A 17272-nucleotide genomic window follows, 5' to 3' on the forward strand; every position below is an offset into this window, starting at 1 on the left:
GAGAAAATATGATTTCATTGCTAAGATTTGCATACACTTTAAGTACATTTCTAAAATAAATGATATGATCTATTTAATTTATTTGTACATTATAATAATTGCAACATCTTAATTTTAAGACCCCCCCCCCCCCCCTTTTTTTTTTTTTTTTATTCTTCTGTTATGTACTTGGGCAGGCGTTAGAAGATCATACAGTTCGCCATGCCAAGATTTTGCAAGCACTGGAGGATGAAAAGCAAAAAATTGCTGGGGAAGTCCAGATGTTGCAAAAAGAGAAGAATAACAGACAGAGGAGCGTGTCAGCTAACTGTAAGCGTGTGCTTTGAAGAGCATTTTAAGGGTCCTTGCAAATGGTTGATTGGCCATGCTAATGTATTTCCTGAACCTGGGCAGCCAAGGTGCAGCATTCAGCCTTTCACAGACTTGAAATCCTGTGCACTGCTGAATTTGAGTATATGGTATGCGTTTGTAAACACAGGACGTTTTCCATTTTCTGCATATGCCTGTATGCTGTACTCATGCTTATGAAAACACTGCCTTATACCAGAGTAAAGCAGCATACAGCCATTAATGTGTATGGGAGGCTGTATGCTGCACCTGGCAGTCTGTGCGGAGTAAAGATGCTGGTTTTTACATTGAACAGCCACTCATATGCAAGATACCTGAAATGCTTCGTGTAGAAAGGCATTTAAACTAACCTAGACATTCAATACTGTTTGGTAAATTTTTTATTTTAAAGGCAATCTATGAAATTAAAATGGTCAAATACAGATATAAATGAAATTTGTGGAATTTTCCATTACATTTTTTGTCTATATTTTCAAATATACCCACGTCCCAGAGATAGAGATATATTTAGTGTAAATGTATAGATATATGTACATCTATGAGAGGGAGACAAAACACATATTTCAGTCTTTCTTTATATCGGTGAATAGGGTACCACCAGTATATAACTAATTGTAACCCGGTTCTCTTATTCAGTTCCACCTACTTGGAGTTCATTGAAACTGTCTGTCATGATTCAGGAGGCCAACACAATTAGTGCCAAACTCCGAAAGCATACTGTATTCAGTAGGTAAGTGGTAATGCAAGCTTAGCATTTAAATATGAAGGGTTTTAACAGTTTCTTTACTATAACACCTAATTTTTTTTTATTACATCAGGGGACACAAAGCCATAGTAATAACTATGTGGGTTATATCGGACCATCAGGTGCTGGACACTGGCATGCCCCTTAAGGCGTGTACTTCCCCCATATAACCCCTTCCATTGCTGGGAGTCCGCCAGTGTCTAAGGTGTTGGGCACAAGTAAGGATGTTTTGTGCTGAGCTCCACGGGCAGTAATCCTTTGAGAGCCAGCCATCCTGACCGGATCCGTTCTGATGTCTTGTAATGGGCTAAATGAATGGTACCCGGGCCTCGTAATCCGAAGAAACATTGCGAATGCTTCTCTGTGAGAGCTGGGCCGATCCAGAAGAATTGTGCTTTTTAACAGCCCCTCAAAAATAGGGATCAAGACCAGAAGAACCACTGGGTCTCCCTAAGGGAAGAGGAGGAGTTCTTTTCAGACCCCCCCCCCCCCCCGACCTGCTTCCTAAGAACAAATGACAATCTTACCCCAGTGGGGGGGGGGGAGACTGTCTGCCTTTCACCTACAGTGGCACAAAATATCTACAAGCCTGTAGGGAAAGCTCGGCAATAGGACACAAATGTATAATTAAAATCTGATAGGGGTAATAGGCCTCCCTTACTCTATCCAAAATTTAAAAAAAAAGTTTTGCCTGTAGTTCTACTTTCATTTTTCCTGGTTACACTGACACTAAAATGAATTTTTATGTTGTGATGCATGACAGTTTTTTTACACTTTTTTTTTTTTTTATACATGTTTGACTAAAAAAATGAGGGAACAAAATGATTTTAAAAATAATGGTAAATGTATAAAAAAAACAGCAAAATGGCCCATTAGGGTTAATAAAGGGCTAATTAGGAACATTATTTATTACTGTAATTCTTATTAATACTGACACAAAAGCTGTATCTGCTTCTGAGATATGCAACAAGTCCTAGCTGTATCTATTTAGATAGCTGTAAATTCCTGATAATTGCAGCCAGGTAAGAAGGAAGAGAAGGGTTTTTTTGTTTGTTTTTGTTTTTTTAGGTTATATGCTGTATGCCCCAAGATCATAACTGTTTAAACTAGTGATCTGCTCAGTCTCAAAATCTACCAAAAAATCTGCAAACCATTTGTTGGAGACTGCTATTAACACTGCGGCAGTCTCCTCCCTTACAGTGATGTCAAAACGGCTGCCATGATTTGGAGGGTTAATTTTATCCAAGAGTTTGGTTTTAAAGGTAGAAGAGTGCATTAACCAAAATAATTTCAGCACTGTAAAAAATAAAATGTGAGGGAGAATAAAATGCTTTGAAAGAACAAATCCTTGCTTAAAATGTGACTTGCCAGGTTTCTGGAACAAATGGACCTTTCAGAGCTTAGCCATGAAGTCAGGGAAAATCAGTTTGCGTCTTGTTTGGGGTTTTATTTAATTCCTTATTCCAGAAATTCCTCTAATATTGCAATTTTTTTTGTCCCAGACATGAAGTGACTGATAAAGAAAACCAACCTTCAGTACAAGTCCAAGTCAGAAACCTTAAGCTGGGAATTGTAACATTCTGGAATCTGGATACGTTTGAATATAAGTTGGCTGCCATGAAGGATTTATATGAGGTGATTGATAAGTTGAATACCTAGCATGAGTGTTGACATCGACCACCAAACAAAACTGAATGTTATTCAGCATGAACATGGGAAGAGGACTAGAGCAGGGTTTCTCAATTCCAGTTCTCAAGGCACCCCAACAGGTCATGTTTTCAGGCTTTCCATTATTTTGAAAAGGAGATTTGATCAGTTTCACTACCTTCGTATTTACCACAGCTGTTTCATCTGAGGGAAATACTGAAAACATGACCTGTTGGAATGCCTTGAGGACTGGAGTTGAGAAACGCTGTTCTAGAGAATGGTTAAAGAGAATAAGTTATCTGCTTAGTTTCCAGCTATTAAGGAACATGGGTGCTTAAGTATGAAAAAATTTATAACAAGAACATCTTGTTGTCCATAGAAACAAATTAATTTTCAATTAACATTTCTGTTGTCCATGGTTGGAAAATAAAAGATCCTTTGCTCTGGGCAATACGACATGTTCTTCTAAGCACACTTTTCCTGCAAGTCCCTTACAGGTTCCTCTCCTACAACCCACTTCTAAACATTAGTGGGACTCCGGATCTTTCAAGGCACTCAGTATTTTGAAGTCTAATCCTTTAGCTATAATGGTACTTGTGCAATTAACTGTAATTGTACAGATGCACTTTGTCATCTGAACTTTCAGTTAGGCCTGTAAATTCAGCCCAGAGTCACAGTAAATCCTAGTCATTTTAGAAGGGATTTTGGAATTCGATATGGATGAATTACTGGCATATAGGTATTTTAATGGACTGAAAATGTAAAGGGAAACTATAGCATAAAATGTATAAAGATTCTAAATGGTTTTTGTAAAGTGATTTTATGGTGCGACTTTCATGATTACTTGGCTCCCATATTGTATGTCTATGGAGATATCTCCTATACCAGGGGTGCCCAACCGGTGGCCCTCCCATGTGGCCCGCCCCGTCTTGCTCTGAGATGGTGGGTCGGCAAGCCCAGATTGCAGGTTCCCGACCCGCCATCTCCGAGCATCAGCGGCAACAACGGAACTGACCCGCTAAAGGAAGCAGAGCCGATGCTTCCTGTATAGCACCGGCCCTTCACAGGCGGAGTGATACCAGACGTACTCTGCCTGTGACAGGAAGCATCGGCTCTGCTCTCTACTGTAGCCACATGCTTCCTGTGATATCAGACAGCAGCCAGCAGTGCCAGTACCAGTCGCCAGCAGTGCCAGTACCAGTCGCCAGCAGTGCCAGTACCAGTCGCCAGCAATACCACGCACCAGCAGTGCCAGTATCAGTAGCCGCCAGCAGTATCAGTAGCCGCCAGCAGTATCAGTAGCCGCCAGCAGTATCAGTAGCCGCCAGCAGTACCAGCCAACAGTGCCAGTACCCGCCAGCAGTACCAGCCAGCAGTACACGTACCAGCCAGCAGCACCAGTACCCGCCAGCAGTACCAGCTAGTACCAGTACCCGCCAGCAGTACCAGCCAACGTCAAGGTCAGTTGAGATGCAGGTAAACTGCTGGGCATCAGTGTGAAAGCAGCTGTAGGCCCCTTTCACATGATCGGTCCGATTTAGGTCTGTTCTGATAGTAACATCTGACACATAAGGCAGCTATTCTTTTGCATGGCCGGGTAGATTACATTTTGTTTAGGTTGCTATGCAAGTGTACATAACTATAACTAACTATTTATTGATATAGGCAGATTCAGAGAAGGCTGGTTAAATGCAAGTAACTTTAGATGAGTGCACAATGACAATAAAAAGCTCTGAGGACCCCTACATAAGTGCTCCAGGTGATATTCCAGTATTTCCAGTGTCTGGAGTGGGACTCCTTTCTGTTTAAATGTGCAGACCTGATGGCTTATATACTGGTCAGTGAAATCTGAATGCTAAAAGCAACTGAAAAGGCTTTCCTTTGTGGGAGAACCTCTTTGGTGAGGAACTTGACTCTTTCATCAAAAAGGTCAGAGGGGTAAGCGCACCCTGTTACTGAGTAAATGCAAGGCTAAGGTTCCTGTGGAGGAATAGTTCCTTTTGTTCCCCATGGGCCTCATCTTCCAAGCCTACACAAGGAAAGCATTTTCAATGCTTTGGTTTAAAAGCCGGCTAAGCCAGTTTCTAAGCATTCTGTATGATGACTTGGCACCCCCAATTCAATTGGGGTGCCATCTGTCAGCATTTGTCGCCATCTTAAGGGCCTTCCTGACCTTTGGGTTTGGCCTGTCACCTAAGGATACAAACTAGAGTTTGTCTCCACCACCTTCTCAATTCATGACTGCAAACCTGCTCTCCTCTCCACAGAGGCCACTGTAAGATGTTTGAGCCCCAAAAGATGGGAAACCGGTTTCAGCAAAGGCGCCCAAATCTGAAGGAGAAGCTGAGAAATTGATTATTTATTGCTCATAGAATAGTATAATACGTTGTCAATGTGTTTCATGGCGCTAAACTGACAACTTCCTCAGGATGGTGCATAAAACACTTTAACCACTTCAATACAGGGCAATTATACCCCTTCCCGCCCAGACCAATTTTCAGTTTTTAGTGCTCACACTTTGACAATTACTCAGTCATGTTACACTGTACCCAAACACAATTTTTATAATTTTTTTTCACAACTAGAGCTTTCTTTTGATGGTATTTAATCACTTTTTATTTTTTGGGATAGAAGCAAAAAAAGAGTGAAAATTTTTAAACACTTTTTTTTTTTTTTTTATTGTAAAATTTAGCAAATTTGGGACAAATTCTATACTGCTACATATCTTTAGTAAAAAATAGCCCAAATTAGTGTATATTATTTAGTCTGTGTGAAAGTTTGAGTCTACAAGCTATGGTGCTAATCATTGAACATTTGATCACACATGATGTACTGACAGCCCATTTAATTTCTTGAGACACTAACAAGCCAGGAAAATACAAATAACCCCCCCCCCCCACAATGACCCCTTTTTCAAACAGTAGATAGTCCAAGGTATTTATTGAGAGGCATAGTGAGTTTATTGAAATTGTAATTTTTTCCCACAATTCATGGGAAAATTTAAGACCTTTTTTTATTTATATATATATATATATATATATATATATATATATATATATATATATTTTTTTTTTTTTTTTTTTTTTTTTTTTTACACGAACTTGTCATATTAACAAGTTAGGTCTCACACACAGCATATGCATACTTGCAATTACACCCCAAAATACTCAGGAGTAGCCGAATGTATGTCAATACCACGTGTGAGATCCTGCCAAAACTCTGCAATGCCCTGCCAATACCCAGCAATACCCTGCCAATACTCTGCATCCCCCCCCTCCCGCCACCCTCCGGTGCTTCTACCGACTCACCTCTACGATCGAAGCCAGAATCGTTTTTTTATTTCAGGCTTCCCAGTCTAGAGGTGAGATGTGGGGTCTTATTGACCCCATATCTCACTGTAAAGAGGACCTGTCATGCCATAATCCTATTACAAGGGAGGTTTACATTCCTTGTAATAGGAATAAAAGTGATCAAAACATTTTATTTTTGGGGAAAAAGTGTCAAACTAAAATAAAGTAAAATTAACAATAAAATATTATTTTTTTAAACGCCCTGTCACCGGGTGCTCGCATGCAGAAGCGAACACATACGTAAGTCCTTCCCACATGTGAACACGGTGTTCAAACCACCCATGTGAGGTATCGCTGCGAACGTTGGAGCGAGAGAAATAATTTTGGCCCCTCTGTAACTCAAAAGCTGTAACCAGTATAAATTTTTAAAGCATCGCCTATGGGGATTTTTAAGTAGCGAAGTTTGGCGCCACATTCCACGAGTGTGTGCAATTTTGAAGGGTGACATGTTGGGTATCTATTTACTCGGCGTAACTTCATCTTTCACAAAAACATTGGGCTAACGTTACAGTTTTTCTTCCAAAAAAAGCGTTTGAAAAATTGCTGCGCAAATACAGTGCAAAATAATAAAACGACCGCCATTGTATTCTCTAGGGTCTTTGCTAAAAAACATGTATAATGTTTTGGGGTTCTATGTAAGCAAATAAATGTTGATTTTTACACGTAGTAGAGAAATGTCAGAATTGGCCTGGGTGCTCCAGAACGCCTAAGGGTGCTCCCTGCAGGTTAGGCCTCTGTATGTGGCCACGCTGTGTAAAAGTCTTGCACATGTGGTATTGCCATACTCGGGAGTAACAGCAAAATGTATTTTGGGGTGTAATTTGTGGTATGCATATGCTGTGTGTGAGAAATAACCTGATAATATGACAATTTTGTGGGAGAAAAAAAAATCTTGATTTTGCAAAGAATTATGGGAAAAATGACAAAACTTTAAAAAACTCACCATGCCTCTTACTAAATACCTTGGAATGTCTTCTTTCCAAAAATGGGTCATGTGGGGGGTATTTGTACTTTTCTGGCATGTTAGGGTCTCAAGAAATGAGATAGGCAGTCAGTGCATCAGGTATGATCAATTTTCAGATATCGGCACCATAGCTTGTGGACTCCTATAACTTTCACACAGACCAAATAATATACACCAATTTGTACTTATTTTTACCAAAGGTATGTAGCAGTATAAATTTTGCCCAAAAATTATGAAGAAAAATTACTAACTTGCTAAATTTTATAACGGAAACAAAGAAAAATTCATTTTTTTCACAGAATTTTTTCTTTTATAGCACAAAAAATAAAAAACCCAGCGGTGATTTAATACCACCAAAAAGCTCTATTTGTGTGAAAAAAGGACAATTTCATTTTAGGTACAGTGTTGCATGATTGAGTAATTTTCATTCAAAATTTGAGAACAATGAAAGCTGAAAATTGGTCTAGTTATTAAAGTGGTTGTAAACTCTCCCCCACAACTTTGTCCCATGTAAATCGGCATAAAAAACCCTAATGAACACTGCTTGTAGATATCTCCTTACTTGCTTAGTATTATTGTAATCCTTTTTGTTCTTTAAAATGACGTCACTGAGCATGCCCATATCTCCCCTGACTTACGGCACACTCTGTCTTATCTATCTGTTATCAGGACTTGGCACACAGCACTGAACTCCCAGGAGGCTGCTAATCACTCAGAGCTTGCTTCTACACACCATGTGACCTCGCATACAGTGTAAAGCAGGGCATGGGACAGAAATAACTGCAGTCTTATCAGCTGAAGCTGATTGGACTCATACAGGCAAACACTAGGTAATCAGCACAAGTAAATACTATGAAATAAAACAAGTCCGCTATGAACAGGAAAGCAGGGTTGCCTTAGAAAAGTTAGATTGAGAAGGAGGCTTGGCTAACAGTACAGGAAGTGCTCAATGCAAGGGCGGAAATGCACTCCACTGTGGACTCAGAAAACAATACTTAAGATGGCGCTGCCTAACCCCTGGAAGCAAGATTTTTAAAGTTTCTTTAAACAGTGAGTAATATGAGATTTGGGCTGGATTGCAGTGGCTATAGTTTGATAATTACTTATTATAATGGACTAAATGAAAAGAAGCATCAGAGTGGGAGAGTTTACTTAATCTTTAAGGGGGTTTAAGTGCCCAGTGGTCAAGTGGTTAAACATGGCCATATGAAAAAGATGAAATGAAACTTTTTTTTTACCAGTAATGGGACTTTTAGGTTGATAAATATGGTTGTAGCATCTGGTCATTTAAATCCACCCCCCCCCCCCCCCCCCATGAACAGATTATAATCATGGACACATTTGGGCTTTACAATGGGGCCATGTCTTCTCTGAATCTCCACCAAGCTGTCATTGTGGATGGTAGACCTCTTTATTGTCCCTCCACATCATAGCCAACACTTCCTCATTCCTCATAAATTTGAGTTCCCCGCTTTTGTAGTCTTTTTGATAACAAATTCTGTGGGAAGCCCTTCCTGTTTTTTCTGAAGGTAATGCAGGCCAGGGTTTTTTCACGATACAGGTTACGAAAAAGGGGCAAGCTGCCGTAGTAATTGTCTACATATAAACAACATCCTTTTTTTTGAACAGGGGTATGCAAGGTCCCAAACAATTTTACCACTGGTTCTGATATATGTTGGGCAATTGGGGGACTGGAGCTGGGAGTCTTTGCCTTCATACACACAGAAGGTGTACACATATCCAGTGGCTCTATCACAAAGTTTATTCAGTTTCAACCCGTACCTGGCCCTCTTACTTGGAATATATTGTTTGAACTGCAGCTGGCCAGTAAGGTGGATAAGGGATTCGCCCACACAAATTTTGATCTGGGACAAACACTTCAGCAAATCGCTTTAAAAAAAGGGTTTATTAGGGGGCATGTTTTATACAATTTATCATAGTTGGGATGATCTTGGGGGGGGGGGGGGGGGGGGGTGTGCTGCGAATTGTCATTAAAATGTTGGAAACCCATAATCGTGTCATAGCATGTCCTGGACATGACAGCAGATAATATCAGCATGGAGTTGGTGGACCAGTAGGCATGCAGTTTGTTCTTCTTTGTAAGCCCCATATTAAATAAAAGGCCCAAAAACAATTTGAATTAGTCTAGTGTGAGATGTCATCATTGAAACATATGGGTGTAGGATAAATTGGGGTTTGAGGCAATTAATTGCTATGCACATCAGCTGTGTGTAGAAACCAAAGGACAAGGACTGTAAACAAATGTCCACTGCGGGAGCTGAGAAGGGAGCATGCTGAGGGAGCCGAGAACATGTGTAAATTCCTCCTGGGTGGGGGAGGTTACCAAAGAGTGATCGATGGGCTGCATTTCTGAAAATATAAGTGAATATATTCTCATATGTGTAAAGGAAACGGGAGGAGCCCATGACCAAGTGAAGTGAGATTAAGTTTGTGCTGGTGTGGGATTTGACTTGGCCCAAAAACAGTGATTGGAATGAGGAAATATGGAAATGAGTGTATTAACCACTTGCCGACCGCCGCACGACGATATACGTCGGCAGAATGGCACGGGCAGGCATATGGGCGTATATATAAGTCCCTGCCTTCCCGCGGGTGGGGGGCCCGATCGGGCCCCCCCCCCCCCCCCCGGTGCCTGCGGCGGTCGGCATTCGTTCGGGAGCGATCCGGGATGAGGGGGCAGCCATTCATTCATGGCCACCCCCTCGCGATCGCTCCCGACGAATAGAAATGCTCCACGACATCACTTCCTCTCCTCACAGGAGAGGAAGTGATGTAATCTCTCCTCCGTGTCGGTATTTTTTGTTCCGGCACCGAGGAGAGAGGATCGGTGAGTTGCACCAACACACCACACGTACAGTAGAACATGCCAGGCACACTCGCACCCCCCGATCACCCCCCCCAATTACCCCTGCCCCCCCCAGTCACAGTGACACCAATTGCATTTTTTTTTTTTTGCATTGGTGTAATTTGTGACTGTAATAACTGTTAGGGCAGTTAGGGTTAGCCCCCTTTAGTTCTAATGTACCCCCCTAACCCCCCCAATAAAGGTTTAACCCCGTGATCACCCCCCGTCGCCAGTGTCACTAAGGCTGGGTTCACATTGCAGCGGTTTATGAGAACGAATGTGATTCGCACCGCACTGCAGTGCAAATCACATCCGATCTCTGTGCGATTCGAGTTCAGCCATACAGATAGTATGGCTGAATTCGCACCGCACCCGCCGCAAATTCGCACGGGATCCTTTTTTTGGTCCGCAGCAGAATCGGATCGCATGGGTGTTCACACCATGCGATCCGAGTTTGCAGATCGCACTGCGATATGCGAACTGATCTGGGGGTGTCATAAACATTTCACTGACACTCCCAGCAGTTCGCATAGGGCAGTGTGAACTGCCGCCGGGAGGCATGCGATGCGGGAACCCGCCGCGGATTCGTGCAGTTAGGGTTAGCCCCCTTTTAGTTCTAAGGTACCCCCCTAACCCCCCCAATAAAGGTTTAACCCCGTGATCACCCCCCGTCGCCAGTGTCACTAAGGCTGGGTTCACATTGCAGCGGTTTATGAGAACGGATGTGATTCGCACCGCACTGCAGTGCAAATCACATCCGATCTCTGTGCGATTCGAGTTCAGCCATACAGATAGTATGGCTGAATTCGCGTTGCACCCGCCGCACCCGCCGCAAACTCGCATGGGACCCTTTTTTTGGTCCGCAGCAGAATCGGATCGCATGGGTGTTTACACCATGCGATCCGAGTTTGCAGATCGCACTGCGATATGCGAACTGATCTGAGGGTGTCATTAACATTTCACTGACACTCCCAGCAGTTCGCATAGGGCAGTGTGAACTGCCGCCGGGAGGCATGCGATGCGGGAACCCGCCGCGGATTCGTGGCGTTCCCGCATCGCTCCAGTGTGAACCCAGCCTAATAAGCGATTGTTTTTCTGATCGCTGTATTAGTGTCACAGGTGACGCTAGTTAGGCAGGTAGGTATTTAGGTTCGCCGCAGCTTTTTATAGCGCCAGGGACCCCATATACTACCGCATAAAGCCCCCTGATTGCCCCCTGATTGCCCCCTAGTTAACCCTTTCACCAGTGATCACCATATAACTGTTACAGGTGACGCTGGTTGGTTAGTTATTTTTTTATAGTTTCAGGGCACCCGCCATTTATTACCTAGTCTCACTAGTGTACCCCTAAATTTAGGGGTGTCTACTTTCCAAAATGGGGTCATTTGGGGGGGGGTTTGTGCCATCTTGGCATTTTATGGCCTTCAAAACTGTAACGCCCTGAAGGCGGTGCTTGGTTTTCGGGGCCCCGTACGCAGCTAGGCTCCCAAAAAGTCCCACATATGTGGTATCCCCGTACTCAGGAGAAGCAGCAGCATTTATTTTGGGGTGTCATTTCACATATGCCCATGGCATGCGTGAGCAATATATCATTTAGTGACAACTTTGTGAAAAAAAAAAAAAAAAAGTTTGTAATTTTCCCGCAACTTGTGGCAAAATATAAAATATTCCATGGACTCAACATGCCTCTCAGCAAATAGCTTGGGGTGTCTACTTTCTAAAATGGGGTCATTTGTGGGGATTTTGTGCCATCTTGGCATTTTATGGCCTTCAAAACTGTAATAGGTAGTGAGAAGTGAAATCAAAAATTTACGCCCTTAGAAAGCCTGAAGGCGGTTCTTGGCTTTCGGGGCCCCCGTACGCGGCTAGGCTCCCAAAAAGTCCCACATATGTGGTATCCCCGTACTCAGGAGAAGCAGCAGAATTTATTTTGGGGTGTCATTTCACATATGCCCATAGCATGTGTGAGCAATATATCATTTAGTGACAACTTTGTGTAAAAAAAAAAAAAAAAAAAAAAATTCAATCGCTTGAGGCAAAAAAATAAAATATTCAATGGGCTCAACATGCCACTTATCAATTTCCTTAGGGGGTCTACTTTCCAAAATGGGGTCATTTGGGGGGGTTTTGTACTGCCCTGCCATTTTAGCACCTCAAGAAATGAGATAGTCAGTCGTAAACTAAAAGCTGCGTAAATTCCAGAAAACGTACCTTAGTTTGTAGATGTGACAACTTTTGCGCAAACCAATAAATATACAGTTATTGACTTTTTTTTTTACCAAAGACATGTGGCTGAATACATTTTGGCCTAAATGTATGACTAAAATTGAGTTTATTGGATTTTTCTAATAACAAAAAGTAGAAAATATCATTTTTTTTCAAAATTTGCGGTCTTTTTACGTTTATATCGCAAAAAATAAAAATCGCAGAGGCAATCAAATACCTTTAAAAGAAAGCTCTATTTGTGGGAAGAAAAGGACGCAAATTTCGTTTGGGTACAACATTGCATGACCGCGCAATTACCAGTTAAAGCAGCGCAGTGCCAAAGTGTAAAAAGACCTCTGGTCATTGACCAGCAAAATGGTCCGGTCTGAAAGTGGTTAACATGAATAACATGTGAGAGTGAAAAAGTGAAATAATATCGGGCAAATTGGAGAGTAAAAACTCGCAAAAGAGATCCCCTCAAAATTGCAGGTAAAAAGGTCCAAACCTACGGTGCATGAAAGTATATGGCTTGGTTGTAAAAGGACTAACCTTTTTCACAGTCCTTGTCCTTTTGGTTTCTATGCACAGTTGACGTGAATATTTTCAGCATTGTCAGTTTGGTCCTTCATACTTACTACTTTTCCCAATTTTTAGGTATACTTACTAGACTTGGCTACTTGTATGTATTTGTAATTTTATAGAATGATGTTCCATCAGCCCCTGAAGAGTCAGCACTGTCCCACAAAACGCGTTGAGCTTACGCACCATGTCCTACAGACGGTTTGCCACATTTTTAAAGTGGTTGTATACTCAATTTTTTAACTTTTACCTACAGGAAAGCCTATAATAAGGCTTACCTGTAGGTAAAAAAAATTACTCCTAAACCTGTACGGTTTAGGAGATATTCCCCTCGGTATGTGCCGCTGACTGCAGCGGCGCATGCACAGAAGGGGATTTTCGGCCTGAAAATCCGGCAGTGGCCGGCCGGCCGGAATGAAATCTCCCGCGCGCATGCGTGGGAGTGACGATATCGCGGCTCCGGCCACTCACAGCGCCGGAGCCACGATACCCGGAAGAAACGCCGAGGGAGCATGTCAGCTCCCTCGGCGTGGATCGGGCCAGATGTCGGGGCCTCGTTCTAAGGTAAGTATTTCATAATGAGCTAGTATGCGGTGCATACTAGCTCATTATGCCTTTTGCTTTGCAGGTGTTAAAAAAAAAAAAAAAATTGCGGGTTTACTACCGCTTTAATGTGATACATTTTAGACCCAATATGATATATAGTTTTACAGGGAACTCTGTCATGGAGGATATTCTTCCACACCATGCCATATGTCACAATCATTTTTGCTACAAAAACCTGTATTTATGCATGTATTTACTGTCCTAAAATGGATATTTAACACTGCAGAAGGAATAAATAAATCTAAATGTTTAATTATTCATTGCCCAATATTATGCCTCATTCAAAGTTCCAATCTTTTTCCATTTCACATACATGGCTACATAGCCTGGTTGAAAAAAAGACACAAATCCCTCTAGTTCAACCAATAAAGGAGGTTATATGCTATATCCCAGTCATCTGAATCTTGCCTGTCTCCTGTACTGTACTCCAATAAATTGTTTTTAAAGGTACTGTAAGTAAAAATCCCATTTCTGTTTCCAATGTCTGCAGAATCGTGACAGTCCAAAGGAAGATGATATATTTTATGATCCAGCAGATGAATGGGAGCCAGATCTGTCAAAATCATCGTTGTCTAATTTCTCGAGGCGCAGGTAAAGTGTGGAGACATTACAACACACATTTGTTAAACTGTTTAACCACTTACAGACCGGACCATTTTGCTGGTCAAAGACCAGATCACTTTTTGCGATTCGGCACTGCGTCGCTTTAACTGACAATTGCGCGGTCGTTTCCAACATGGCTCCCAAACAAAATTGACGTCCTGGTATTTGATCACCCCTGCGGTTTTTATTTTTTGCGCTATAAACAAAAATAGAGCGTCAATTTTGAAAAAAACGCATTATTTTTTACTTTTTGTTATAATAAATATCCCCCAAAAATATATAAAAAAATAAATTTTTCCCTCAGTTTAGGCCGATACATATTCTTCTACATATTTTTGTTAAAAAAAAAATTGCAATAAGCGATTCATTGGTTTGCGCAAAAGTTATAGCGTTTACAAAATAGGGATAGTTTTATGGCATTTTTATTAATAATTTTTTATTATTTTTATTTTTTTACTAGTAATGGCGGCGATCAGCGATTTTTTTTTTTTTTTTTTTTTTTTTTTTTTTTTTTTTTTTTTTTTTTTTTTTTTTTTTATTGTGACTGCGACATTATGGCGGACACATCGGACATTTTTGACACATTTTTGGGACCATTGTCATTTATACAGTAATCACTGCTATAAAAAATGCAGTGATTCCTGTGTAAATGACATTGGCAGTAAAGGGGTTAACCAGTGGGTGGCAGTGTAGGGGTTAAGTGTTCCTAGGGGAGTGTTACTAACTGTGGCTGGACTTTGTTTTAGTGAACACTGGTCTCTGCTCCAATCACATGGAGCAGAGATCAGCGTCACTAGTTGCTAGGTCGAATGGGGAAATGCTGTTTACAACGGCATTTCTCCATTCAGCCGCCCTGTGAGACGATCGCGGGACCCGCAACCGGACTCACGGGGGTCCCGACTGGCACGCGAGCGTGCCGCCGGTGGCGCGCTCACGATGGCAAGGCGGCATTAAAGATTGGACGTACCTGTACGCCAATATGCCTGCCCGTGCCATTCTGCCAACGTACATCGGCGTGCGCTGGTCGGGAACCGGTTAAATAAACACATCTCATACTATGAAATTATGATACCATTTGAGTTCATAAAAAATATTTGTGGTAAATAATAATAATTGTGGTAATAGGACAATGGAATGGATAATTCACAAAATATATTGTAAGGTCGCACCAATACTGTTTTTTTTTTTATCGGTTAGTACGAGTACCGATACTTGTGCTCAAGTACTCGGCGATACCTATTACCAATACCTTTTGAATGGGCTCAAATTGCACTGCAGAGAATCGCATGAAATTTGAACAGCAATGCGGTGTAAAATCTGTCCAAATCGCATGCGGATTCCGGCACTGCTCCTGTGTGAACCTAGACTGAAGGCAGTATGACGAGCCTGGATTCACACAGGAGCGGTGGGGGAAACCCTATTGACGTGTGAATACTTGTAGTGCCTCTCTAAGCAAAAAAGAGAGGTGTGTGTAGATATAGTCCCACTGGTACCCAGGAATGGGCTGCTAGCAAAAAATATCACTATCCAGGTCCCAGAATGCAGTGACATCACTGATCCTCCAGTCCACCTCATTAATTCAGAGAATGTTTTGTATTCATGGAGAAAATTTAAAGTATTCCCTGAATGGCGCCTGTGCCAACTGGCTGACTACCTGTGTTCAGAATGTAGCAGCCGGAAGCTAGTGGAGCTCATTTGAGTAGTGGCTTCTGCTCTAGTGATTTTCAGCTTCTAGACTCAATGTAAACAATACCATACCTGGCATTCTTCTTTTAGGCTTTTATCTATGCATGTTACTTTTGAGCCTTTTTGCTGTGCTTTGCGTGTTTAAAAAAAAAAAAAAAATCATTATTATTTTTTTTAAACTGCGTTTTCACTGCCATTAGCGTTTTTGCTTTTGTTGTGTTTGTGTGTTTGTTTTTATTTTTTTCCATTTACTGCCGCCAGGTCCTTAACTACTGATGAGCTGAATGTAAAAAAAAAAAAAAAAAATTGCCAGCAAAAAATATCGTGAGAATACATGGCAGGGTTCCCCCAGGTCCATACCAAGCCCTTTTGGATATGGAATTTTTTTGTTGGACTCCCCCACATCAGTGTTAATTTTGGCAGCAAATTTCGATTTAGTTTTAGTCTTAGTCTTAGGACTAAAATGGCATTGTAGTTTTTAGTCCCATTTGAGTCTTCTGCAATTGTTTTAGTCGTATTTAGTCGACTATATCTCCAGTACATTTTAGTTGACTAGAATGTCCTACATTTTAGTCAACTAAAATCTCCATTACATTTTAGTCGACTAAAATCTCCATTACATTTTAGTCGTCTAAAATCTAATGGGTGTAATGAAATTGTAATGCATTAGTTAACATTTCTCATTATATACCGCTGGAGTCAAAAATCTCATATATTATTTAAGGTATTGAGGTATGAACATGCACTATAGACCAGTGTTAATTTTGTATTAGTCTTTTGACTAAAATGCCATTTTAGTTTTAGTCCCATTTTAGTTTTGGTCATATTTTAGTAATCTCAATTGTTTTAGTCAACTAAAATGTTTTAGTCAACAAAATTAACACTGCCCCACACCAAAATTAAAAAGAAGAAAAATGGCGTGCCCCCCAAAATCCATTTCGGACCCTTATCCGAGCATGCAGGTCAGGAAAGGGAGGGGACAAGTGAGTGCCTCCCCTTCCTGAACCATACCAGGCAGCATGCCCTCAACATTAGTGGGGTACTTTGGGTCCTCTGGCCCCCCCCCCTTACCCCAAAGCACCTTGTCCCCATGTTGATGGGAACAAGGGCCTCTTCCCCCACAGCCCAGGCCAATGGTTGTGGGGGTCTGCGAGCTGGGTGCTTAGCAGAATCCGGAAACCCCCTTTAACAAAGGGGCCCCCACATCCTGCCCCCTCCCCCACATGAATGAGTATGGAGTACAAAAAGTAGTGTAGTGTGACAAAAGACCAGACGCTTTTTGACAAGTCCTTTATTAAAAATGTCTTTTCATCCTTCTGTCTTCTACACCCACTTCTTCCTCTGGTCCTCTTCAATGTACCACATATGTACCCATACTCATTCACATGGGATCTGGGGGCTTGGTAAAGGGGGCTTCCGGATTCTGATAAGCCCTCGGCCCGCAGACCCCCACAACCACCACCCAGGGTTGTGGGGAAGAGGCCCTTGCCCCCATCAACATGGGGACAAGGTGCTTTGGAGTGGGTTTAAAAGCAGCCCCCCATGTTGAGGGCCTGGGGGTGTAACTTCCAAATCCATTCCAGACCGAATGTGTGTGTGTGTGTGTGTTTTTTTTTTTTTTTTTTTTCTTTTTTTACATTGAGCTATCATAGGGGAACCCCGCTAACAGCTGA

At 41.8% G+C, this 17272-nt stretch overlaps 1 protein-coding gene across 2 annotated transcripts in view; it reads left to right on the forward strand.

Annotated features, from left to right (window-relative positions):
- KIF14 (kinesin family member 14) overlaps positions 1–17272 on the forward strand; it is a 121671-nt gene that overhangs the window by 56301 nt on the left and 48098 nt on the right. The window contains exons 19-22 of one of the 2 annotated variants that reach the window (XM_077452726.1): positions 177–309; positions 985–1078; positions 2596–2728; positions 13801–13901. In XM_077452726.1, the coding sequence (XP_077308852.1) occupies positions 177–309; positions 985–1078; positions 2596–2728; positions 13801–13901 (461 nt within the window). Of the gene's footprint in view, positions 1–176; positions 310–980; positions 1079–2595; positions 2729–13800; positions 13902–17272 lie in introns of both variants that reach the window. The other variant, XM_077452727.1, reaches the window with a different exon arrangement.

Source organism: Lithobates pipiens, unplaced genomic scaffold (assembly GCF_037356315.1).
Source record: "Lithobates pipiens isolate NorthernLeopardFrog02 unplaced genomic scaffold, aLitPip1_a1.2 Scaffold_23, whole genome shotgun sequence".
Lineage (NCBI taxonomy): Eukaryota > Metazoa > Chordata > Amphibia > Anura > Ranidae > Lithobates > Lithobates pipiens.